The 25,283-nt window shown below is 41.6% G+C and overlaps 1 protein-coding gene across 3 annotated transcripts in view; it reads left to right on the forward strand.

Annotated features, from left to right (window-relative positions):
- USP25 (ubiquitin specific peptidase 25) overlaps positions 1-25,283 on the forward strand; it is a 306,082-nt gene that overhangs the window by 55,616 nt on the left and 225,183 nt on the right. For all 3 annotated transcript variants that reach the window (XM_028726941.2, XM_028726942.2, XM_028726943.2), the window contains 3 exons: positions 554-677; positions 1,382-1,577; positions 2,137-6,702. In XM_028726941.2, the coding sequence (XP_028582774.2) occupies positions 554-677; positions 1,382-1,577; positions 2,137-2,309 (493 nt within the window). In that variant the 3' untranslated portion in view covers positions 2,310-6,702. The remainder of the gene's footprint in view (positions 1-553; positions 678-1,381; positions 1,578-2,136; positions 6,703-25,283) is intronic.

The following is a 25,283-nucleotide window of genomic DNA, read 5'->3' on the forward strand; positions in this document are numbered from 1 at the left end:
TCCTTAAGGTATTGTGGTCCTGAGCCTTTAAGGCTTTATAGGTCAAAACCAGCATTTTGAATTGGGCCCAGAAGTGCAGCCAGGCTAGGATTGGTGTTTTATATACTTGAACCATCTTGCTCCAGTGAGCAACCAGGTCTGCACTAGATTTGAATTTTTATTTTTATTTGAGACTCTATTTTTAAGCTGCTTTGAGAGCCTCTTGGCTCTCACATAAAGCAAGATATAAATATTATAAATGCATATGCATTCCACAATTAGCAGAATTGTCTTCATGGAGGCATTTCCATAACAGGAATAAATTGTTTCTATATTAAGTTGGTTTATTTGTGGCATAGCTGCTACTGCCTTAACAGGATTGGGCTAGCCCCACTAAATATTTTCTTGCATTGTAGGCAATCTAAATATTTGGTGTTTGAGACAGGATTTGATACAATATGTTTTTGAATTTAGATACAATATTGTATTCCATTAAGATACTATTTCAAGAATCTCATTAAAATGCCTTTCTAGTACTTTTTAAAATAATAATAATAATTCATTTTTATTGTAGTTTTAAGAATGCCTTGCTGTACCTTCTCTGTGCTTACCATAAGAACAAAGAACTTTTAGCAAAAGGCTCAAACAGGGGTCATGATGAAGAACTGATATCCCATTATAGAAGAGAATGTTTACTAGTAAGTGGAATCCAATTGTACAATGTTTTATTTGAGGAAAAACTGCAGATTTCTTTTTTAAACATGTAGTCCTAATCAGTATCATACTTATATTTAGTTTCAGGTCTGTGGCTAAGGACTGTTCTCTGCTTTTAGTTATTCTTATGCATCATACTTTATGCATCATACTTTAGCATACATTAATGTGTGTCCTGTGCAGCTTGTTTCATAGGACAAGTGGGTGACATTTGCAGTGGTGAGCAACCTTGGTGCCATATGGCTTAGCAAAACCAGTTGTATCATGGAGCGGATGTAAATGGGTTATTTTGTGATTCTGGAAAAAGACTGCCAGAATGCAAATTGAAGTACCAAGGATTTAAAAGAACTTGGTTCTAGGAGCTGTTCCACTAAATGATATGTGATAGGAATTGCATATGGTTCCCATGAATATTTGATGGAATGAAACTGCACAAACATTGTTAGCTTATATAAAAACATTGTTTCACATTTTCTAACACATAGGTAACCTCCCTTGGCGTAAGTAGACTAACAGAAAAATACCACTGCATAAATCAGCAGTTACATGACATTTTAGAGATTGCACCATGCAAAAGTATTTGATTATATAGGTTGCCCCTGGTTCTCAAATGCTTGGACTAGTAACTTGAACCTATTGCACAATATGAACACTAACAGTTTGATTTTTCTCTTTATGGTATACATAGAAATTAAATGAGTGTGCTGCAGCACAGTTTGAATCTGGAGATGATCGAGAAGTGAATAAAGGACTGGAAATTATGAATGATCTTATTGTTCCATGTTTGCCATTGTTACTGGTGGATGAAACAGAGGAAAAGGATATTGTTGCTGTAGAAGATATGAGAAATCGATGGTGTTCATACCTTGGACAAGAAATGGAGCGTATGTTATTTACAATTGTACTTTTATACATATACAGTAATAAGATGTGTTCCTAGGAACTCTGAGTAAGTTTGTTTCCGCATATCAGTTATAATCTAAGTAAGGTGCATCTCAACTTTAGATTGATATGGTATGCCTGTATTGTTAAAGTTGGAAGAATGATATTGGAAGAGTAAACAAAATGAAAAAGTTGGACGAAAGGAGAGAGAAGTTCAGCTTTAGATTGTGATCAGTTTATTAATCTTTAAACACATTTTGAGATGCATAGTTCAGAAATCTGCAAGATAGCACCTTATTTACTATAAAAGCAATGCACATTCTTCATAGATTTTAATCCTAAAGTTCCAGTGAGCTGTTTCTGTTGCTGCTGTTTAAGAGTAAATGTGGTTAAGAGAACAGCTAATGGCTAAGAGAGTGCAGGCTTCCTTTTCTCAAGTGGGACCATGAGAAGGAAAGGAAACCTTTAAATAATAAAAATTTGCATGCAAAGATAACTCACAGTTTAAGTTATTGGCCAGTTACAAACAGATAAATATAAATATATGCATCTTCATTACAGCCAACTTGCAAGAAAAGCTGACAGACTTCCTGCCAAAATTGCTAGATTGTTCTACAGAAATTAAAGGTTTCAACGACCCACCAAAGTTACCTTCATATTCCACCCATGAACTGTGCGAACGATTTGCCCGAATCATGTCATCACTCAGTCGAACTCCAGCTGATGGAAGATAAACTCTGAAGACCTTCCTTAAGCACACTGTATAAACTGTTTTTAGTTATTTAACCCTTGCCTTCCTGTCACAGGGTTTGCTTGTTGCTGCTATAGTTTTTAACTTTTCCATTTTAATAAATCGCAAGGAAAGAAAAAGGACTGTACAGACATTAGCCAGACTGCAGGCAATAAAGCTGAGAATCGCATGACACTCAGTTTTTGTTATCAGCCAGAACTCATGCAACATTACAAGTCTGATTTATTACGGCAAATCTGCTTTTTGCCACCTACCTGTTACAGTATTACTTTGCTTATGTCTTACGATCCTTCACTTCATCAACAACAGCTTTCTGTTCAGTCTGGGCCATTCTGTGACTGCATCAATTTTAAAGTGACCATTGTAAAATACATGGTACCTGGTAGCTTGTAAATTACATCAAAGAATAAAAAAGTTTTATTTATGGCTACTTTGGTTGCAAATGAACTGTATGTTTGCAAATCATAGAGGTCTATTTTACATGAACAGTAAGGCTTAGTGAACTACTGTGGAGGGAGGAGTAGGTATTGGCATGTTTTTATGTATAGTTTGGGGACTTGGAGTATGTCAGCATGCTGAAAGCTTCCCTGGGCTCTTGTGCTTCTTCATCTGTTACTTGTAGTGTTTATCGGCTCCTGCAATTTTCTGACATCATACATGCCATTTGGCAATTATTGCTGTAGAATGACACTACATTATTTTGAGACTACATATATGACCAGTATAGACAATGCAGCAACTATGCAGACTAATAGACTAGGATAATGCTAATTGACTGAGCAGAGTGCTCTGACCTATAGATGTTTCTGAAGTCTATACTTCTTTGCTCAGTTTTTGACAGATATCATTTACATCCTGGCCCTCATTTGGCACTTTAGGGCAAAGCACAGGCAGGTCCTAGGGAGAAGTGAACGCTAGTGAATGTGGCTGGAGGAATATAATAACAGGTTTCTTTCTCTTGGGACAATGGGGGACAATTGCTTACTTTTATGTATTTTATTATGGAAAGCAGTGTCTGATACAAGTCAGACATTTAAGGTGACATTTCCAATTATTCCATTTTGTAATGGTGCTGGATTTTGTGCTGCTAGGCACGAGGTACTGTGCTAGATAAGCCACTGGTTTCAGAGTGGCAATTCTACTTAAACACTAGGAAGCAGCTCACTGCGTAAATGAGGCTGCAGCTAAATGACGAATTGATGAGGACAATTTCAGTGCCACTTAAAAACAGCAAGATTAGTAAGAAACTAATTTCCATTGACTGTTTTTAGTCCCAGCAATATCAAATTGACCAAAACCTGCTAATCGTATTAGGCAATAAACTTGTGATGTCCTAACGTAGGTAGGTAATCATGTGGAAACAGGATTACACACAGTACTAGATCTTCAAACCTTATTTTGTTTTAGGAATTGTGCTTGATGGCTTACAGTTTGCTGCACTTGGTCAGAAATTACACAATGAAATCACGTGGCTTCCCCAGCAAATGCTAAATATGTATTTAGAAAAATGCTTGACACTAATAATAAGAGCTCCACAAAACCATCTCCCTTACTAGCCAGAGAGTACCTGCTTGTATCTGCTCTTTTTGCACTTTCTCTGATATGATGGGACCACATTCTTTGTATAGGACTTAGACTCTCCCCTCTACAAATGTGTGCTCCCAGCAAGGAAGAAGGCCCCACAGCCAGTGTTCTGACAGCCTAGATTTCTGATGCTCCTGCAGCTGGTCCCTTTAAGAAGTATTTATGTTGGGTAAGTAAAATAGTTAGCAGTGCTTTGCCACAGGAATTTATTCTGGGTATGCCTCATGTTAAAAGGTTGCCATTTCTCCCTCTTTGCCTCTTTTGCCTTGCCTTTTGCGAGTGATGGCAGAAGGCTGGCAAGAACTCGGTTCTGGCACCACCAGTATGACTGACTGGCCATTGGATTTGGAGGAGCAAAGAGGTGCCTAATGGAGCTCTTTCTACTCCAGAGCAGCAAGAGGAACCGTTCATAGTACTTTTTAATAGGATCTGCTGACAGTCGTAGACTAGCGAGCTGGCAAAGGGTGGTTATACAGATAGCATGGTGGAATTTGGCAGGCAGGGTTCACATTCTTGATCAACCATGTGGCATGACTGCAGTTATAGGAGTAAGCTACATAAAATGCAGCATTGTGTACTCATGACTGCATAGGTTTAGCTTGTAAAACACATTGAGCTTTAACAAACAATCTTCAGAAAAGCTGAAATGCAACATTCTCCAGTGGTTCCTGGTTTGAAAGTCTTTATTTATGAAATCCTGGAAAGATTTCCTGGACGAATTACTCCTTAGCAGCCTATATGGTTAACAGGCTTCTAGCATGGCTTGTTTCTGATCTGTTGCCACACTGAATTCAATTTCAACAGCCTATTTCACTTGCAAGACGGAGCAAGACGCTTTCAGGATGGGGCTTGGTGTGTCCAGGCCCCAAAGCCTGAAGGAAAGGATGTTTCTGAGGAGAGGCTGCTTTCTACTCCTGATGGAGCTTCATGGGGCTTGACAGAATCGTAACACAGCCTGTGTACCAAAGCAAAAGAAGCTAGTTAGCACCATTGTCTGGATACATGTATTCCCTTACTACAGTTGTTTCTTCACTGGATGAGTTCTTTGCTTTTGGGTTTGGGAGGGATCAGGAGATAAATGGGGTCCACCCAAGGTTCAGCACCTCTCAGCTGCCTAAACTCACAAGTGTGTTCAAAGTTTCCATGTGGCACAGGGAGCAGAGTTTACACTCTATCCCTGGTCCATTGTCTTGCAGCAGTTATAAAACATCATCCTGCAGCAACAGCTAGAGCCCACAAATGCCAAGAAAGACTGTGATGGGGCTGGACACTGAAAAGTGTTCTCTGAGGCCTCTCTTGTTTTTCCATCCTTTTTTACCTCAGTGATATTAGCAGCAGTGTGCTCAGGCCTGCCCTTTCCTTTCAGTGCCTCACACAGGCAGAGCAGGCACACACACAGGGGAAGGATAGTTCATCTAGGCCTTGCTCCTCCTGAAGCAAGAAAGTCCCAATTCCATCTATGTGCATGAGACGAGTTGAATAGCACCAGGCCTCCCCCCCCCCAAGCCGGAACTTGCTGGAACTCAGTTCTAGCACCTCTCAGGTGGGTGCCATTGCTTTTATAAGAGAACAAGTGATTTCCAGCACCTCTTTTTCTAGAAAAATAGCACTGAATAGCATTAATGAGGACTACTGTTTTTTGAGAAGAATAAGCAAGCAATAGAGCTGATCAGAGTTAATATTTCAGGGGGGACCCTCTGCGTACTAGTGAAGTATGGGGAAAGGTCCCAGAATTCTGGGATTAAGTGTAAGAATACATTTGGACCCTCTAAAATTTCATTGCTGTGTTACATGAAGAGAAATGGCAGTAGCCTCTCCCCTTTTTTTCCTTATGAGGTACAAGGTTGAAGGGCAAAAGGGCTAGTTCTCAAGATATAAGAACAAAATGGAGATGGAGGGAGCCATCTTCTCTCAGCAAGGTTATTTCCCGCTCTCCCACAAAGCAAGCCCATTGCTGCGAAGAAGCTGAAGCTTAAAGAAACCCACACCTAAGCTAAAACCTCAACATTTCTCTGAGGTTTCATCTGGCATTTGATGGTGAGACATTATGTGGCAGCAGTTGGAGAAAGGAAGACAAGACTGCAGCACCACTTTATTGCTATCAGCTGTTTCTAGTTCTCAGCTGGCAACAATTAAAACATTTTCCAGAAAAGTTTACCCTAAACATATATACAAGCAACACAAATAATTATATATATATATTGTTTTATTTTACTCTTTTCTCTGAATTAAGCACAGCTAATTTCTTCCTATACTGTGATGCCCCCCAGAGACCAAAACATTAGAGAATTGATAATAAAATTGAATTAGCCCTTTGTGTGGCAGTATTGATTTGAGAGATGTTACTCTCCAATCTAAAAGAGAGCCCATGCTTCAAAAACTGAGGAGACGTTTTCAGAAGTCATATCCTAAGAAAAAATTTACTCCCCAAAATGAACAAATGCACTTAAGAAGTCTGGATAATCAAATTATGATGAACCTCACCAGCTAAAAATGACCTGGTAGGACACCACTCTATATCCCTTTTTAATAGGAGGCTAAAACATGTAGCGAGAAGCAGAGCATTTACAATTAGTCTTTAAATTCTGGGCTGATCAGTGTCTTGGGCTGGTCTCCCAACAAGTGAGCTGGAACCCAGTTGAAGTTGGATTGCACCAGCAATATCTCCACCTTTTAAGCATTTCGAGAGAAGGAAGTGGAAAATAAGGGGGAAAGAGGTGAAATGGAAGAAGGGTCGACATACAGTTATAAAAAAGGAAAAGTGGATCCCAAGTTGCAGGATGCAGCTAAAGGTGAGTCCTACATTTGAAAAGTTTGATGACTGTCCTGGATGATGTTCAACTTTTATTGTTTTCCTTGCCATCAAAGGAAAACAAAAGTAAAATTTATTTATTTTTCAAGGCATTTGAAAATTAAGCCTGGACCGGATTATCACTTCAAAGTTATAGGCTGAAGCCTTTATACATACATACATACATCATTTTATTTGTATAAAATTAAAATAAAAAATAAAGCACACAACCAAACTGAACAATTTCCACATAAATGATAATAAACATACAAAATAAGCATTCAAAAATACCAAAAACAGCAACAAGCCACTCACCCCCCCAACAACAACACTCCCCAGCAATATCTCTGGTCAAGTGTCTGTTTAGCAGCCTCAACTTTTATAGTCAGGGCCCAGCTTTCCTAGGCCAGGTGGACAAAGGCCTGCAAGGCAGGGAGAAGATCTTCCAGAACTCTCAGCCAAGATGGTTTCTCTTTTCACTTCTCTAAGTGGTTTTTAAACCGTTCCAAGTGTTTTAGAACAGTCGGTTTTAAAATAAAACCACCAAGAGGACAGTTATTTAAATAACTGTAAAATAGAATAAGGCATGAAAAAATTCTTGCTCTTCCTCAGTTTAGACAATTTTTGGGATCTGTTTAGATCCTGCTTTACAATGAGGAGAGTCAGTAATTTAAAACCTGGGGGTTGTGCTGTGTTGAGGACAATCCACCACCACTGGATGCTTTAGCTGAGATTCCTGCATTGTAGGGGGTTGGACTAGATGACTCTTGGAGTCCATTTGAAATCTACAATTCTATGAGTTCATAAATAAGTTAACCCATGTGACTTCATGGGTAGAGATGCGCATTTGAATGAACTTTAATCAAACCATGTTAACTGTGGATAGACTGTCCTCATACATTCATTTGGATCTCGTCTCATTTATCTTAATGGTTGCTATCTACCAAGTATGTCAGCTTCTGAATTTGGAACTGCTAAGATCGGGGAGTGACTGTGTCTATTTACCTCACTATGCAGGGGGAGAAAACGTTTAAAAAAAAAATGGACTGTGGGACAAGAGTGACATCCAGTGGCCACTAAGACAACTTCAAAAATTAGGATTTATCTGTAAGGAAAACACTGGGGCCTAATTTGATTAGTAGAATGTCTGTCATCTGGTGGGTGGGGCTTTTGTGTTGTGCTCTGGAATTGGCCCCTTCCTTCGGGTGTTCAGTTAAGTTTAGTTAGAGAGACCAACTGTCATTCTTGTCTCATGTTGTTGTAGTTTCTCTCGGACACGATGTCATTGTGTTACAATTTTATTTGACATAACAGGAGCCGCTTACTTTGCTGAAAGAAAAGAAACTTTGCTGAAGAATGTTGGAATGAGTGAGGGGTGAGTGAGGGGATATTCCCAGTCAGGAGGATTGATTTTATTAATATACCCCCACCCTCCACAACAATAGCATTACAGCCTAGTCTGACAAGAAAGAGAAAAATAATGGCAGCATATATAAAAGCTGTGAAAGCCCTAGAGCTTGCTGTGCAAAATTTAGAACAGAAATTTAGAATGGAAAATATGCTCATGAAAACAGACTTGTAGGAAACAATGGAAAAATCTGCACCTGAAGAAGAGGCAGAGAAAGTAAAGTGGAAAAAGCTAAGACAACTTCAAAAATTAAGATTTCTCCACATTATTTGTTGTTGTTGTTAATAATAATAATAATAATAATAATAATAATAATAATAATAATACCCCACCCATCTGGCTGGGTTTCCCCAGACACTCGGCTTACAACATATATAAAAAAGTAAAATATCAAACATTTAAAACTTCCCAATACAGGGCTGTCTTAGGATGTCTTTGACATCTGAAGGGAAAGTGTTCTACTACCGAGAAGGCCCGCTGCCTGATTCCTTGTAACCTCACTTCTCGCAGTGAGGGAACTGCCAGAAGACCCTCGGCGCTGGACCTCAGTGTCCGGGAAGAACGATGGGGGTGGAGGCGCTCCTTCAGGTATACTGGGCTGAGGCTGTTTAGGGCTTTAAAGGTCAGCACCAACACTTTGAATTGTGCTTGGAAACGTACTGGGAGCCAGTGAAAATCCTTTAGGACGGGTGTTATATGGTCCCAGCAGCCGCTCTCAGTCACCAGTCTACTCTCCACAGTACATATAAAGGTGATAGATTTCCATTCTTCTGAAATCTAGATCAATGTTCCACTAGACCACACTTTACTGCTTAACTAGGCTGGATGCATTGGGAGCACTTAGTATGCTACAATGAAGAAAGGCTATGCAAGATGCTAAAGGGACCATTTTATCCTTATTCACAGCTAACCTATGTGTGGGCCAGGCTACACAGGAGTGACTAGCCAGTAAGCTGTATGACCATCCAATAAGCTTAACTGTGTTCGCTGCCCCCCTGTAACTTATGAAGCAAAGGTAGGAAGGCATTTCCTTCTTTTGACTTTGCTTACAGGGTGAAATGAGCAGTTTGCAAAGTGCTGTACCTGTGAGATCCATCAATCAGAACGTCAATCAGCAGTTTACAACGGGTCCGGCACACTTCTTCAAAAGCTGCGCCATTGTTCCTCCCTCCAGTTCACGGCTTAGCAGAGTTGGACACAGCGGGAAAACTATCACGTCCTTTGACAAACACACGAAGTCCGGTTTGTCTATTTACAGCTCTTTATTGAAACAGTTCAGCCATCGCTGCTGGCAGCCATTGCAAACATGCCTCTCTCTCAGACACACAGAGAGAAACTGAACGTAACTCCTCCCAACTCCTCCCAGCTTCTAAAAGCTGATGTCAGAATGCTGTGGCATCATGGGTAAAACTTAACCTGTTAAGTTCCAAATTCCACACCCCCCTTTGCCGCGCATTCTGACAAGACCCTTTTGAGTTCAACACCTTTCCCTTTGCCTTGTGCCTCTTTCCAGCATTTTTCCCAGGCACCTGTTGAACCCCTTCAACACTCTCAGACTCACAACCTATCCACGCACTTGTGGCCTGATATCTTTCAGGTGGAACACCCTTTGTTGCGCGACTGGACCTTCTAGGCACAAACTCAGATGTTACTTCTGACTCACCGCCACCAGAAGGTGTGTCCTCAGCATCACGGGATTCCCCCTCTGACTTAAAGCGTTTTCGAATCCTCCCCATTACACTCACAGGAGAACTAGGCTCGCTTTTGGGTGCTCTCTTAACATCTTGTGGAGAAGCTACCGAAACCTCATCCTGCTCCTGACTTTGTTCAGTGACCTGATCGTCATCATCGGATTCTGAACTCTGATCCTGGACCTGGTCCTCATCACTGGGATCAGCCTCTGCTTCCCTTTCCTCCTCAGAATCATACAGACATTCTGAGAGCAGATCACGCTGGACAGCAGTTTTTGACCTTTTATCCTGCTCATAGAACTCAGCGTGTTTACTGATCAGCACCTTACTCTGATCACCTGAAGGATATGCAAACCTCCATGCACGTGCTGCTGGCTCATACCCGCAGAAGATCATTTTCTGGAACTTGGATCCATCTGGCCCCTGCAAAGCAGTAGGTACCGGCACAGACGCACTTGCACCAAACATTCGCAAAAAATGAACCTGGGGTTTCCTGCCATGCAACAACCCAAAAGGTGTGTCACCTATCAGTGAATTGTAGGTATGATTCCAGGTGAAGCCCACATACTTGATTGCCTCCAGCCAAAACCTTGGAGGTAACCCAGCATCTGCCAGCATCACCTGTGCAGCCTGAACCAGAGCCTCACTTCTCAGCTCTGCCACCCCTCTCTGATTGGGTGAAGTCACTGTGTGACGTATCCCTTTCTTGTGAAAGAATTTCTGCAAAGCAGACCCTGTAAATTGAGCTCCCCTATCACTGGTCACCGCTTGCACTCTGGTGGAAAATCTTTGTTCCACCTCCTCAATCCATCTTTTGATCAGCTGTGCTGCATCATCTTTGGATTTGAGACCATGGGTCCAAGTGTTCTGTGTAAAATTATCCTGCACCGTCAGGAGAAACCTTGCACCTCCCAGACTTGCTTCCCTTACAGGACCCCACAAATCTATGTGGACCAGTTCAAAAGGTTTTGCGGTTACCCTCTTCACTTTTGGATAACTGCATCCTTTTACCTTTGCCAGCCTGCAGGTTTCACAACTTACAGCATATCCACATTCTGTAATTTTACAACCTTTGGAAACCTCAGGCAGCACCTGCAGTTCTTCTAGAGAACCATGAGCTGTTTTTGTATGCCACACATGAGCACATTGCTCGTGGTTGTTGATTTTTGCACGTAAAGCCTGTGCTTTCCCAACCTTCCCCTCACCCTCCAGAGGTGTTTTAAGAACAAAGAGATCATTTTGCCCCTTTTTCACTTTGACAAGGCGTTTCCCTCCTCTGGAAATTGTGCAGAAATCCCCCTGGAAACAAACCTGGAAACCCTTTTTTAACAAATAAGGCACAGATAAAAGACAGTGGTGCATCCCAGGAACGGTCCAAAAGTCCAACTTTTCCTGTAAAGCAAACACATGCACATTTACAGAATTAGTGACATCCTTTTTCTGTCCATTTGCAAAAAGTACAGTTTTTCCAGCCGGAATTGCCTTGCAATTCCACATCTCGACAGCAGGGGTATCTGGAATCAAATTGCAATTTGCTGCAGAGTCAATAACAAAACAAAGCTCTGAGCCTGTCCCACAGCTGGTTGAGCTGTCCCCAGACAACGCCAGACTAGCTGCGAGTTGATAAGAATCCTCCTGGTGTCTGTCACGTCCACCAGACTCAGTTCCACGCCTGCCTGTCTTCCCAGGCCTGTTGCCATGGAAACCCGACTGGTTCCCATGAGAAGTGTCCTTGGCAAATTCCTGCCTTGCCTCTCTGCTCCGGTGGGGGCAATCTCGACGTACGTGGTCAGCTGACTTGCAAATGTAGCAACAATGAACCTCAGTGGAAAAACACTGCCCGGGGCTCCCAGCTGGCCTGGCCTTCCTCCTTCTGGAACGGCGCCTCCCACCAGCCTCGCCCCCCTTGAAGCTGCTCTTCGTTTCAGCACAAGTGGAAAGTTTCTTAAACTTGCCTTTGGAACCCTTTGCCCCCCCGATCTGCGCACCAGCGCTCCTTGAGGCTGATTGGGGAATAGGGGCTTCTAGTCCAGCGTCTGCAGGGCTCTGGCCTCCCGCTGAAGCTTCGCACACACCTTTCAGCACATTCCAGGCCGCCCACGCTGATTTCACACCCTCCAAGTGGGGTCTCAGTGATGCATCAACGCATGCTTTGAGCATCTCCAGCTCTCTTTGCATTTTCTGCTGGCTATCTTCAGGCAACGCAGCCTCACAGCCTGCAACGTCTCCAGCCGCTTTAGCGCTGGGGGTTGGTGGTAGTGGCTCCCTCTGGCTTGCTGCCCAAAGCCCATGGACCAGGAACCACCCCTTTATTCTTTGCCTCCAGGTTGCCCAACTCTTTAGGGTGAGCTTTTCCACTGGTATATCCTGGCTCTCTGCCATCTTCTCCCGTTCTCCCAAGGGGCCCCAAGCTTACTCACAGCTTATCCAGCACCCGTCCGGAGAAACGATTTTCCAGCTGCTCTTCAGCTCTCAGCTCTCAGCACAGGCAGACCTTTCAGCTAGCCGCTTGCCTCAGATTCCGGCCTCCGTCTCCTGCCGTGCTCCGTTGCTCTAAACCGCAACTTCAAAGCTCCCGTAATAGCTTTACAACCGGTGATTAAGTACCCATAACCTGTGACGAAATTCGATCTGCAGAGCTTGATCGATGAGCCGTGACCTCTGATTACTTTACGAACGTCAATCAGCAGTTTACAACGGGTCCGGCACACTTCTTCAAAAGCTGCGCCATTGTTCCTCCCTCCAGTTCACGGCTTAGCAGAGTTGGACACAGCGGGAAAACTATCACGTCCTTTGACAAACACACGAAGTCCGGTTTGTCTATTTACAGCTCTTTATTGAAACAGTTCAGCCATCGCTGCTGGCAGCCATTGCAAACATGCCTCTCTCTCAGACACACAGAGAGAAACTGAACGTAACTCCTCCCAACTCCTCCCAGCTTCTAAAAGCTGATGTCAGAATGCTGTGGCATCATGGGTAAAACTTAACCTGTTAAGTTCCAAATTCCACAGGCCAGGCTACACAGGAGTGACTAGCCAGTAAGCTGTATGACCATCCAATAAGCTTAACTGTGTTCGCTGCCCCCCTGTAACTTATGAAGCAAAGGTAGGAAGGCATTTCCTTCTTTTGACTTTGCTTACAGGGTGAAATGAGCAGTTTGCAAAGTGCTGTACCTGTGAGATCCATCTACCCACCATCATAAACTTAATTCCATTCCCCCCCCCAAAAAAAAACGGAAAAGGGGCTAACTTGTAAAACAGCAGAAAACAATACACAACCAACACCTGACCCACTTTTCCTATGGGCTACTGACATCTGAACTTCAGCAGAAATATGTTCACTCTGACTCCCATGGTATCTCATGCCCATCATTTATAAAGCGATGCCTGTTCAGTAAAAGAGGGAGGGAAATCAATGGTGTGATATATACAGGAGAAGGCAAAAAGCTTTAGAAGACTGTCAATATGTTTTAAGCATTACCACATGGCAGTGGTTTGCAGGGTATTAGTTTGAGGTGCTGTCTCAGACTGCTAAGGCTTAATAGAATATTGCTCCATGTCCTTCGATGTGTGTGCATGTGGTTTTCCTCAAAGAGCCATCTCAGACATCAGGTTTGTTTGTTCTTTTATTCTTTATCATTACTATGCTTAAAGTTCTAATTGCAACCATAAATTTAAATTTTCAGAATAAGATAGGTTAAATGTTTAGTCAGTATGTTGATAAAATCCTATAATACATATCGTATGTATAGCTGAAAATAGTAATATTAGTTAAATTAGTTTTGGAGGGTCTTTTTATATGAAAGAAATTGTGCCCAAATTCAGCTGTTTTTATTCAGCTACCAATTATGTCATTTGTTCAAAATATTTTGGGTGTGTTTGTTTTAATCATTATTTACATTGGATGCAACCAATGCCCAGTCTGCATATGGGCAAATCCCCAAATTTAAGTGATGTGCATATTTGTGTAAAAAAAACAAGCTATAATTGTAAATACTGTTGGCAAGAGTATATAAAGGATCAGATGCAGAGTTACAGGAGTCAAAGCATGGGTTGACCTACAGCGTTTCTTATGCCAGTTTGTAAAATATATATATTTTGATATACCAGTACAACAGTCCTAAATCATCGAAAAACCAGGCTTCAGCATGTAAATTATTTAAGGCTATTAATTATGAAGTTGCTATTAAATGTTATTGGCTCTTGTTATTGGCTCTTTACACATTTCTAAGTAAGTTAGGAGTTGCCCCTCTTCTGTGTCACCCCCATACAGCTGGGGAAGTATTTAAATAACCTAAACATCTGGGAGGGGTCAATTTATGTGGTCTTTCCTGCTTGATCATTTTACTTACTTATGGATATTTTAATGTGTAAACTGACCCAGTTTACTTAGAAAACAAAACTTAGACTTTCTCCCTAAAGTTTTATTTTCCTGTATCTTGGAATGAGAACCGCCTCAGGATGCCAGTTCCTGCAGCAGTAGACGAAGTTGTCATAATTGTTAAACTTATAGACCACTTCACAGCACAAAGCCATCAGAGCAGTGCCTCATGCCTACTTCATGAGAGGTGTCAAAGACATGGCTAGCTCCAGAATTGAGGACCCCCTCCCCCCAAATGCCATTGTCAGGTCCACCAGTGTCTGCATCCCAATTTGCCTGTGCTGGACAGCAGCAGTCCTGTAATCTTCAATGGCTGGCCCTAAAACAGGTATCATTTCAGAGTTGGAAGGGACCCTTAGGACCATCTAATGCAGGAATATGCAGTTGTCTCATATGGGGATTGAACCTGAGACCTTGGTATTATCAGCATCATGCCCTAACCAGCTGAGCTATCCAGTGGTGTTTAATATCACTATTGGTCATTGCACTGCTCAAGGTAGAAACTGGGTGGGGCTAGGTCAGGAGGCAGGCAGATAGGTGGACACAATATGACACAGGTATCAGTACCCATGAGCCCACAACACTTACTCAAGGGTGCTGGATGCTGCCTGGCCACAAAGATAGCAAGTTGAGATTCATGGCTCCCCCCATCTCCAAGAAGAGGTGGAGGGAGGGAGTCTTATTGCAGTGGTGCACAAGTTAAGTTCACTATTCCTTTAAAAGGGACGCGGGTAGCGCTGTGGGTTAAACCACAGAGCCTAGGGCTTGCCAATCAGAAGGTTGGCGGTTCGAATCCCCACAAAGGGGTGAGCTCTTGTTGCTCGGTCCCTGCTCCTTTCAACCTAGCAGTTCAAAAGCACGTCAAAGTGCAAGTAGATAATTAGGTACCGCTCCGGCGGGAAGGTAAACGGCATTTCCATGCACTGCTCTGGTTCGCCAGAAGCGGCTTAGTCATGCTGGCCACATGACCTGGAAGCTGTCAGGGAGGGGTTCCTTTTACCTTTACCTTACTCCTTTAAAATCCTTTTTAAGTCTTTAAAAAAAAAATCCTGTTGTATATTCCTGCAATTAGCATTGTAAAGTATCTTTCCCATATTTCCCATGTATTAGGAAGATTTTTGTTGCCAGAAAAATGTAGGAAGTTATTTCAGTTCTGTTTTCTTTTAATATAAATTGGCTTTTAGCATGAAAATTACAGAATCATGTCACTGCATTGGGGGTTCTGGTGCAGTGTGTGGTATGCAATCATGTTAACAAATTCCTAGAGTCTTTATTCTTAGAGTGTAAAAAACTTAGGTAAATTTTACCCATTGCTCAAAGATTTTCTAATTTCACTGGTATGTTTGGAGCTTTTGAAACTCCAAAGCACTGTAAGAGCTAGGTAAGCATTAAACAGATAAGCATTAATCTAGCTTCTACAACTTAAAATAAGGAAATGATTTACTGCAACATACTTTAATTCAAAAATATCTTTATTACATGACTCTACCCACAGTTTAATGGATATGCCCATTTTAATAACTGTTTGCAGTCTCACTGCCAATGTTTTATTGCTCTGTAATACATTTAAATATTGATTTTCTTTAGAAATGAGCACTTATGAAAGAGGAGGTGAAGTTTCATATGTCTTGTTAAATATTGACATTTTAAAGTCTGCACAAATTTGCCTTTAAGAGTGTGTGGGATTTTATCAAGTTTGATATGGAAATATTTTGCTGCATATGCAGTCCTTTCTTTGTCAGTTTATAATTTGGTGATTTTTATTATTTTGAGAAATGTTGCATTCATTGCTGCCTGAAACATGGATATAGAACCAAGCCGTTTTCTACCAACCTGTGCACTTGCACTCTAGGGAAAGAGTGGGGGACCTTTGTAACCATGAAAGCCCCATTTCCGAGGGCTGCACACAGTTGGTGGATGGGACTACTCTTGAATGGACTAATTTCATTATTCCGCATTTGCATTCTTCCCTATGTAAAGGGCCTTTTATGCTAAGTAAGCTTCTTTTCATCCTTTGATGAAAGGGATTGTGACCCTGTAAAGAACAGATATCCCTTCACACCAAGTAATATCTTTTTGCCAACAGTTTGCCATGTCAGGATTTAGCTTTGATGTATTCTTCATTCTGCACCCCTAACTGTGTGTAGATACTTGTCAGAATTCGTGCTCCATGATTGCAGTCATGGGATTGTTGTCTTTCACATGACGGTATATGTTTTGACTCCACAGAGTGGGAAGTGACGGAGACAGGATGCTTGTGTTACTGTGTTCCATGAAGTGGGACTGTTGTCCTTTGTCCTTTTTCTCTTTGCTGTCTGATGCTAGAGAGAAAGGGAGCCATGTTGCAGTGCTCTGTGTGTGTTTATTTATGTAAATAAAGTAGATTAGGCAAAATGCTGAGTTGCTGAGGTCTGTTATGCATGATGCGCAAACTCTGCGGATCCCTAAGTGTGCCAATGTCTGTTGGCATCGTTCGCTGTGATGTTCGGGCTGAAGAAGGCTTTTGAAGCTCCTGAACGATCGACCAGGAGGGAGAGAACATGCCATTCGGGCATGTGTTTCTACCAGGGTCCTACTTGAGTGTAGGCTGAGCTCCTCTGACTACTGACACTCAGGGATTGGCGCTGTGCAACAGTCACATTACAAAGCAAGAGAAAGCTGGTTGCCACCCGCATACTGAAGACATCATCTTTGTGTACTAGGACAATACCTGAGGGAGCATGGCGAAGTATCTTTGCTGAAGCTAAGAAGTGCTGGGTCTTGTCAATGGCTGGATGGGAAATCACCTGATGCCTTCTTGATTTCTACGATAGGTGAAAGATGGAATAAATAAATGAAAATAATAAATACATGGTCATGCAGTCTTCTTCCGGGGAAAAGACTGAATTCTTGTTATATTCTACAAGTTGATTCCTGTGTGGCTGAGTAGTATCCATACCACCTGAATTCAGTCACAAAGTAATGTCCTCCACTACCAACCGTCCTGTAAAAATCAGACGATCAGTTGTATCAAAGGCTACTGAGAGATTCAGAAGAATTATCAAGGCCATGCTCCTATTCCACATCTTCTAGACACAGGTTGTTGACCAGGGCCACTTAAGTAGGGTCTGACCCAAGACCGAGTCTGAATGCTTGATTGGTTTTGTTGCTTCCATGGATCTTTTCCTAGTGACTTAAAAGGCTACTGTCTGATACCGCATGCATGGGACCTGAGTAAAATGCTGAACCTTTCAGTTTCAATGAGCTTTAACTTCATTATTGGAGTCTGGAGTAATTAGTTGAAAACTGGAATTCAATTTAATCTAAAGGATGGCTATTATAATGCTTTACCTCACCTATAGCTTTCCAAGGCTTTTAGCCTCTTGACAAGCAATCTGTCAAGGAGGAATGTTGAGTGCATTCATTTTTGACTTCCATTCTTCTCTTGCAGCAGCTCAAGTGACTCCAGTCGAACTCTGGCATTTATCACAGACAAAATTAGGTCAGCAGAGAACATAGAAGTACTGAACTGAAAGGGGAATAAATTTGTCCTAAAAAGGGAAGTGGGAAGAGGCTCTCACATTGTTGTTTAAATCAGCTGCTGCTCACAGGTAAGAGTTCTCTGAGGGAATTTTCAAGTGGAATTGTAGTATGTGCTCTTTAAGTGTAGTTTAAAAGGTTTTATAAAGAGAATTCAGCCGGCTATGCAAAAAACTTTCTAATCTGTGGTACCTTAAAATATACTGCATGTACCGTATCTTGTGAATATGTGTAATTGTTGAGATAATTTAAATGATCTCTTCAGTGAAAGTATTGTACTTTCTTTTTGTTTAAGTGGCAGTAAACAATTGGGGAAGGTGACAATATACTATTAAATAGGAGAGCATAATGTTTGTTTTTCAAATTATATGTATATCTGTCTTTTATTAAGCATTTAACTATTCTTGTCTGGTGCTTTATATAGAACAAATTGGAGAAGTGGAAAGGTGGGATAGTTTCAGTTTCTGTCCAGGAGCTGGTCAGTTTATTATCTGAATTACACTGAATAAATTCTTAAGTAGTTTGAAACCAAACTATTTTTCATTTGTAACCTCATTATAAACACCATTTAAATGTGTAGATATTTTGCAGAAGTTGTACTTAGTTGATAGTGCCTATTTTTATTATGGAATCTGGTGCCTTTCCTACAACTCATAAGTAGACTTTCATATAAACATGAGTGCAACAATATGCATTAGTAGCTTCGGTATAAACTGTAGAGAGAGGGAGGTAAATACGAGACACAAATATGGGTACAACTTTTAATGGTTGTGTGTAAAACATAGATCTTCAAAGAGTGTCCACTGAGTAAATAGTTCAATGTTGTTTTGCTTTAATCTCACCGTTGGCAGTTTTAAAGTTATTTATGTTGTGGGACAGGATGTGGTCTGAATTGTTGGTGACACCTTTGAAGGAAAACAGGAGGCCAATCTTTAGGCATATGCATGTGTTTATGTGCAATATATTAGGGGGAAATGTAGGCCCTTCTCCTTGATCCCTAGTTTCTATGTGCTAAGAGAGTTCATGTGTGTATGTGTAAGTATACACACCTATAAATACACATGTACATACATACACTTAGGGATGGGTGAATCAGTGTATTTTTAGTGTCAGTTCAGATGTGTTCAAATCAGGTGTGATTTATGTCAGCTTCTGCAGTTTTGGTACAAAATGATACAAATGTCTCCCCTAAAAATAAAATTTAAATTAAAAAATTGTGCCACGCAATTCAAGAAGTGTAAGTGTGACTTAACTGGATATCACTCTAGGTCAGTTTGCTAAAAATGTGAACCAGACAAAATTCTACTCCATCCCTAACAGAGAGCCTGAGTGCATTGAATCAAGTGGCCCCATATGCAGTTTAATAGGCCAGGAACACCACCCCTTTGTTTTTTGTGTGAAATTGGCATGTGGGGAGCTTTACTGAAGCTCCAAGCTTTGCTGGATCTTTGCAGCATAATTTGGAGTGCTGTGCTGCAGCAGAATGGGAATTTTGGTAGAGCAAAATAAGTCCACCCAGTCTTGTAGGAAGGTGTATTCCTTAAACTGGATGGACTATTCTGGAGATGTAATTTTAAAATTTGGGCATTTTAAAAATACACCTGAACTCATGAAAGAGGCCCTTCAAAATGTTAGAAGGGCTCATCATAATGTGAGTGACGGTTCAGTGGAATAGCTGCTTCTGTGCTCCAGAACTGAGCCAACTGCTAATATACATCTTATTTTATAATGTTACTATTAGGAGGACAAATGTTAGTGGTACAAGGTTTGCAAGCGGCAGTCATCTCAGGCAGGAATAAGTGAGATTTATTCTTCTGAAATGAGATAGAGTTTTAAAATGATCTTTCAGTGCTATGTAAAGTTCAAAGGCTTTCATTTGAGAAATTCAGCATGCTCTCAGCTTCTTAGGAAGACAGTGAACAGTAATGAGAAGAATTCCTGGTTAACTCTAGCCAAACCTTTAACTCGAAGAGAGGAGGAACTGTAGCCTCATGGTAGACCACAAGCTTTGAATGCCGAAGATCCTGGGTTCAATCTATAGCGCCTCCTGTTAAAACGATCAGGTAGCGGCTGATATGAAGACCTCTATTTGATATTTCAGGGAGCTACTACCTGTCAGAATAGTTAGACAATATCTGGCTTGATAATTGCTGCTTTACTCTTCCTTCCTTTCCTCTCTGCAATAACCTCCCAGTCACCTTTTGCAACCTCATGCAGCATGCACAAACCTGAGGATCTTGTCTCTGTGAAAAGCATCTGCAGGTGACAAGAGGAAAAATAGGTGGGGAAAGAGTTGATCACATATCTCCACCTGCACATGGATTCCCTTGATTTTTTTTCTAGTCAAACCTGAGATGTGAGGCAAAATGTGCAGGCACTATTCAGCTCATTTGTTTTGCTACAGACTAGCCTGTTCCCGACTTTCAGTGTTTTTTTACTCAATGTATGAAGTCATAGCAATGACTGACACTTAGGAAAGCAGATCTAGTCCATCAGAGACAGAGCAGGCCAAAGTGAAACATCCATTGCCTATAAAATGTATTGGTTCATTTTTAAGGCTTTTATACTGATCTTCTGTGGTAGACGAGTGATTGCTGCTTCAGAGAAAACAATCCATGTATCCAGGGTTTTATTGTAGCTGTGATTGGCCAAAAGGTACCCTAAAATGAAAATTAGCAGCAAAAATGTGAGTTTGTGATCTTTTTTAACTGGAGTCTTGTTTCATAGCACAAAAAGAGAGTGATTCCTCTGCCCTGAGTTTGTAAAAGTTCCCCTGCTATTGCCAATACTAATAAATTCCATCATCAGGCATACCTAGGAGATATTGTGAGTTTGGTTCCAGACCACCGACAATGAAACAAATATCACAATAAAGCGAGTCACACAATCTTTTTGGTTTTCCAGTGCATATAAAAGTTATGTATACACCATACTGTAGCCTATAAAGATAGTGCCCCTGGCTGCAGAGGCAGGAAGGGAAAAACCAAGTTGCAGCTCTAGTTAGCTCCACTCCTCCCTCCGTCCCTCCCCCCCTCTCTCTGGCTTCCTTCCCCTGGAAGCGGCTGGGTTGCCTGCAGCAGTACTCATGTCCTCATAAGGAGCAATATCTGTGAAGCACAATAAACTGAGGCACAAAAAAATGAGTATGCCTCTATTATATCTGCATCACAGGGAGGAGGGCTGTGCATGGGTCACACCAGTCCTCCAAAGTAACCCAGTATTGTCATACCCATTTTACTACAGGGAGCAGGGAGCTAGAGTATGGCAGGTTGTCCCGTGCCTTTTATCCTGGGTCCCCACCCCACCCCAGGTTTTGGATCGGGAGATGCAGTGTATGGATGTAAAGCTGATTGTAGTAGTACTACATGATGGAGGAAGCCAGGGAAAGAACTGAAGGGCATAATTAGGACAGCAGGTCTATCTGTGGTTGAAGAAGCAGACTATCCATTGAAAAATAAGGGAGGTGGAAACTTATAATACTAGCTATTCTGAGGCCTGATCTACCCAGGCCTCATTGTCAATCTGTCACAAATACCAGATCAGCACCAAATGGTACAGCAGTTCTCTGTTGTTGTTGTTTAGTCGTTTAGTCGTGTCCGACTCTTCATGACCCCATGGACCAGAGCATGCTTCGAGAACACTGTCCAACCATCTCGTCTTCTGTCGTCACCTTCTCTTTGTGCCCTCAATCTTTCCCAACATCAGGGTATTTCCAGGGAGTCTTCTCTTCTCATGAGGTGGCCAAAGAACTGGAGCCTCAGCTTCACGATCTGTCCTTCCAGTGAGCACTGGAAGAATGGATAGGTTTGATCTTCTTGCAGTCCATGGGACTCTCAAGGGTTTCCTCCAGCACCATAATTCAAAAGCATCAATTCTTCGGCGATCAGCCGCCTTTATGGTCCATCTCTCATGCTAGTTATGTATATTTGTTGACATAATTCAAATATTTATTTGGCTCTCTGTCTCCCAGGAAAAATTCCTGTGGGTCCCATGCCTGTATCTTGTCCTGTGCTAATTGTCCCTTCACCCATCTTTCAGTGGAGGAGCAGAAGCTTTCAAAATTTGCATATGCTGCTACAGGTGTGGATTGTCCTAAAAGTTTATGTTAAATTTATGAGAACTGAATAGTTTAAAATTCGGTGAGATTTAGCTCTATGTATACAGTTTCTTATATATTTGAGGAATGTGCACAGACTGGTGGTACAACATGATGTCAACAGCTCCATCCCAACATGTGCTCAGTTGTCCATCAGAGAACTCTTTACAAATGTTCTGAAGAAAACACACAGGCAGAGAGTGGAGCCTGCCACCTCTATGTCATCCCCATTACCTCCCCCCCCCTTTTTTTGGAAATATGCCCAATGCATTTTGGCATGCTTGCCTTTATCAAGGGCTTATATTAAAAAATACGTTAATGCAACACTTGATCAAGAAACCTCTGCTACAAAAGAACTCATTTAATGTGTGCATAATATGTGTATAGGGCTTTTGCACTCACCTTTCTACTCAATGGCCTGAATCAATTTTGATGGGCTTAAGCATGGCTCACTCTGTGTTAGATTTAGGCATTGATAATTATTGATATTAACATTAGCTCTGGAATTTTAGCAGGTGTGGATTATATTGAGTTTTAGATTATATTATGTTTTATATATTCTGTAAGCCACCCAGAGTGGACGGGGAAATCCAGCCAGATGGGTGGGGTATAGAAAATGAAATTATTATTATTATTATTATTATTATTATTATTATTATTATTATTATTATTATTATTTTATTACTCCTACTACTACTGCTCCTCCTCCTCTACAGTGTGAATTGTATTATTATAAATTATTTTTTGTTTCCATCCTAGCTGGCTGTAACTATGATTTATGTAATATGAGTTTTCCTATGGTTTATGGCTCACAGTTTGTCCATGAGAATTAAACCAGGATCCCAGGTTTGGATGGCATGATAAGCAACACACAGAACTGGAGGGAGAGCAAAATTGTTATCATCTCCTTTCCTGGAGCTTGCACAGTTGTGCTAACTCATATTTTGGCTTGGTGTGGTGTGCAAAGCAAGCAACTGAAAACAGAGAATAATAAATAGCATGTCTTTAAGAAAAACATTCATTTTTCTGCCCCAAAGTCATTAAACATGACAGTTATCATGGTTCTGTTCATCAAAGTAATTCTAAAGGCCTCTTCACATATATGCTTTCCTTTGTAAGAGTAGACAGTGGGGTAGGGAGGAAAAGTCTCATGTGCACCCTCATGTGTGAAAATTCTGCACATGTGTTGATTGTGTGTACTCTGAGCTGGAGGAGGTCCCAAACCAGTTTATGTGGGGTAAAGATGACCTGTGCAATAATCACTAATGATGATGTACAAATGTGGGGGTATTTTCCTTTATTTTACCTTTGCAGAAAAGTATCATCATGAGTGAAGTGGTCCTAACTTGTGCAGTGTTTATCAGTGACAAGCCATTATTGTTCATCAGCTTGCTGTCTTTTATTATTTTGTGCCTCCCCCTCAAGAATAATTGAACAATGTCAGTCTGTGGCCTCTTCTTGAACTCTCTAAAATGGTGGCACTTCTTTGAACTCCCTGCTTTCAGTTGCTCTGACCTTGTTGCTCGTTTATAACTCATGTGCCATTTATCACTCCCAGACTTACAAATATTGTTGGGTGGGGGGAAGAGACCTGAGTGCAATCATTCATACTATAGCCTCTTTGTATTTGAGCTTCATGGCTTCCATATCATGTAACCGATAGGGAGAGATTAGTTAGAAAGCTGTAATTCTTCTGAGGGATTGTGATGATACTGTACCATAAACTGTGAAATGATGCTCAAGAGGTTTGAGATCATCAAAGCCATGAGATTATATTACAGCGTCGACAATCCGTCTCTGTCAATATCCATTTTATAATAGTTTTCCTGCAACCTAGGTGTGAAATATTGGTCATTCTATAGGCTATGAAACTCCCAGTTGTATCAAACCTTTCATTGCTATGCTTGTCACCTAGGCTATGACGGAAACCAGGTGTGACATAAATGTGGATGGATGTGTGCTCAGTAATGTGGTATGGAAATCTTCTGTTCTTTCAACACATCCAAGCACATTGTCATAGGCCGCTTGTGGAATGGCACTATTTAAAACATGAACTCTAGCTCAGGCATACCTGACAATAATGTACAAGAGCCAGTCTAATAAGGGAACATACAGCATTTCCTAGAGTTTTAATATCTGAGGCACAAGGTGGTGTTTTTCTTTCTAGATTTTCAGGAGGCACACTTCACTTAGGTTCAAAAAAAATTGTATCAATATAGTCAGTCATCACTCACAATGGACAGATGCCTCCCTTGCAAACAGTGTAAAAATATTGCCTCCCGTGATCCACCCACTCTTTCCCCTTCTCAGCCCAACATCATGTGTGGTGTTATGCTTTCCACGCAATGGCGGTGCTTCTTGGATTCCCCTGTAGTTCTCAACTGTATTGTGGGCTACATCACGAAATCCAAATGCATTCTTATTTAATCATTCAAATGATCTCATCATCCATATATTGGTAGAGATGCAAGGAGAACAGAAAAGGTTACTTTTGGAACTTCTTCGTGCTCAATATGACTTCACTCCGGGTTTATCCACACTTACGGTTTCCCCGCTTTTTCCATTCACAGGTCTGCACTTTAAATGTAAAGGTAAAAGGACCTCTGACCATTAGGTCCAGTCGTGACCGACTCTGGGGTTGCGGCGCTCATCTCGCTTTATTGGCCAAGGGAGCCGGCGTACAGCTTCCGGCTCATGTGGCCAGCATGACTAAGCCGCTTCTGGCGAACCAGAGCAGCGCACAGAAATGCCGTTTACCTTCCTGCTGGAGTGGCACCTATTTATCTACTTTCACTTTGACGTGCATTCGAACTGCTAGGTTGGCAGCAGCAGGGACCGAGCAATGGGAGCTCACCCCGTTGTGGGGATTCAAACTGCCGACCTTCTGATCAGCAAGTCCTAGGCTCTGTGTTTTAACCCACAGCACCACCCGCGTCCCTATCTGCACTTTAAAGCTCTGTGCAATTCGGGTTTTCCAGAGATTGTCGTTTGCTCCAATTCAGCTTTAAAGTGTGGGTTATCATGGGAAAAGCTCTAAAGTAGAAAAAACAAAACAAAGGGGGAGCCAGTTCTGTGGTATTTGGAAGTGGGGCGTCCCACTCATTCTGTAAGGTGGTTTTCAGATATTCCTTGTAACTCCTACAGTGTCAAGAGAAATAGCATCCATGATCTTTTCTCCTGTGCCACTTGTAAGAGCACCTGCTTAGAATGACTTGTGAAGGAGAGCTTCTAAGAAGCGTCTTCTAACCACACATGGCTTTTACTTCTCTTCAGCCCTGCTGTTGAAGCTGCCTATAACTTCATTCCCTATCACTCTTTCTGGGGAAAGGTAGCAGAAGGAATAGAATAGAATAGAATAGAATAGATTCTTTATTGTCATTACACAAGTGCAACATTGCACAAGTGCAACGAAATTGGATGCCATCCCTTAAAACAACAAAAGCAAAACAACAACAACAACCAAACAAACCACATTCCAGCCACACCCA

The sequence above is a fragment of the Podarcis muralis genome, chromosome 4, assembly GCF_964188315.1.
Source record: "Podarcis muralis chromosome 4, rPodMur119.hap1.1, whole genome shotgun sequence".
NCBI lineage: Eukaryota > Metazoa > Chordata > Lepidosauria > Squamata > Lacertidae > Podarcis > Podarcis muralis.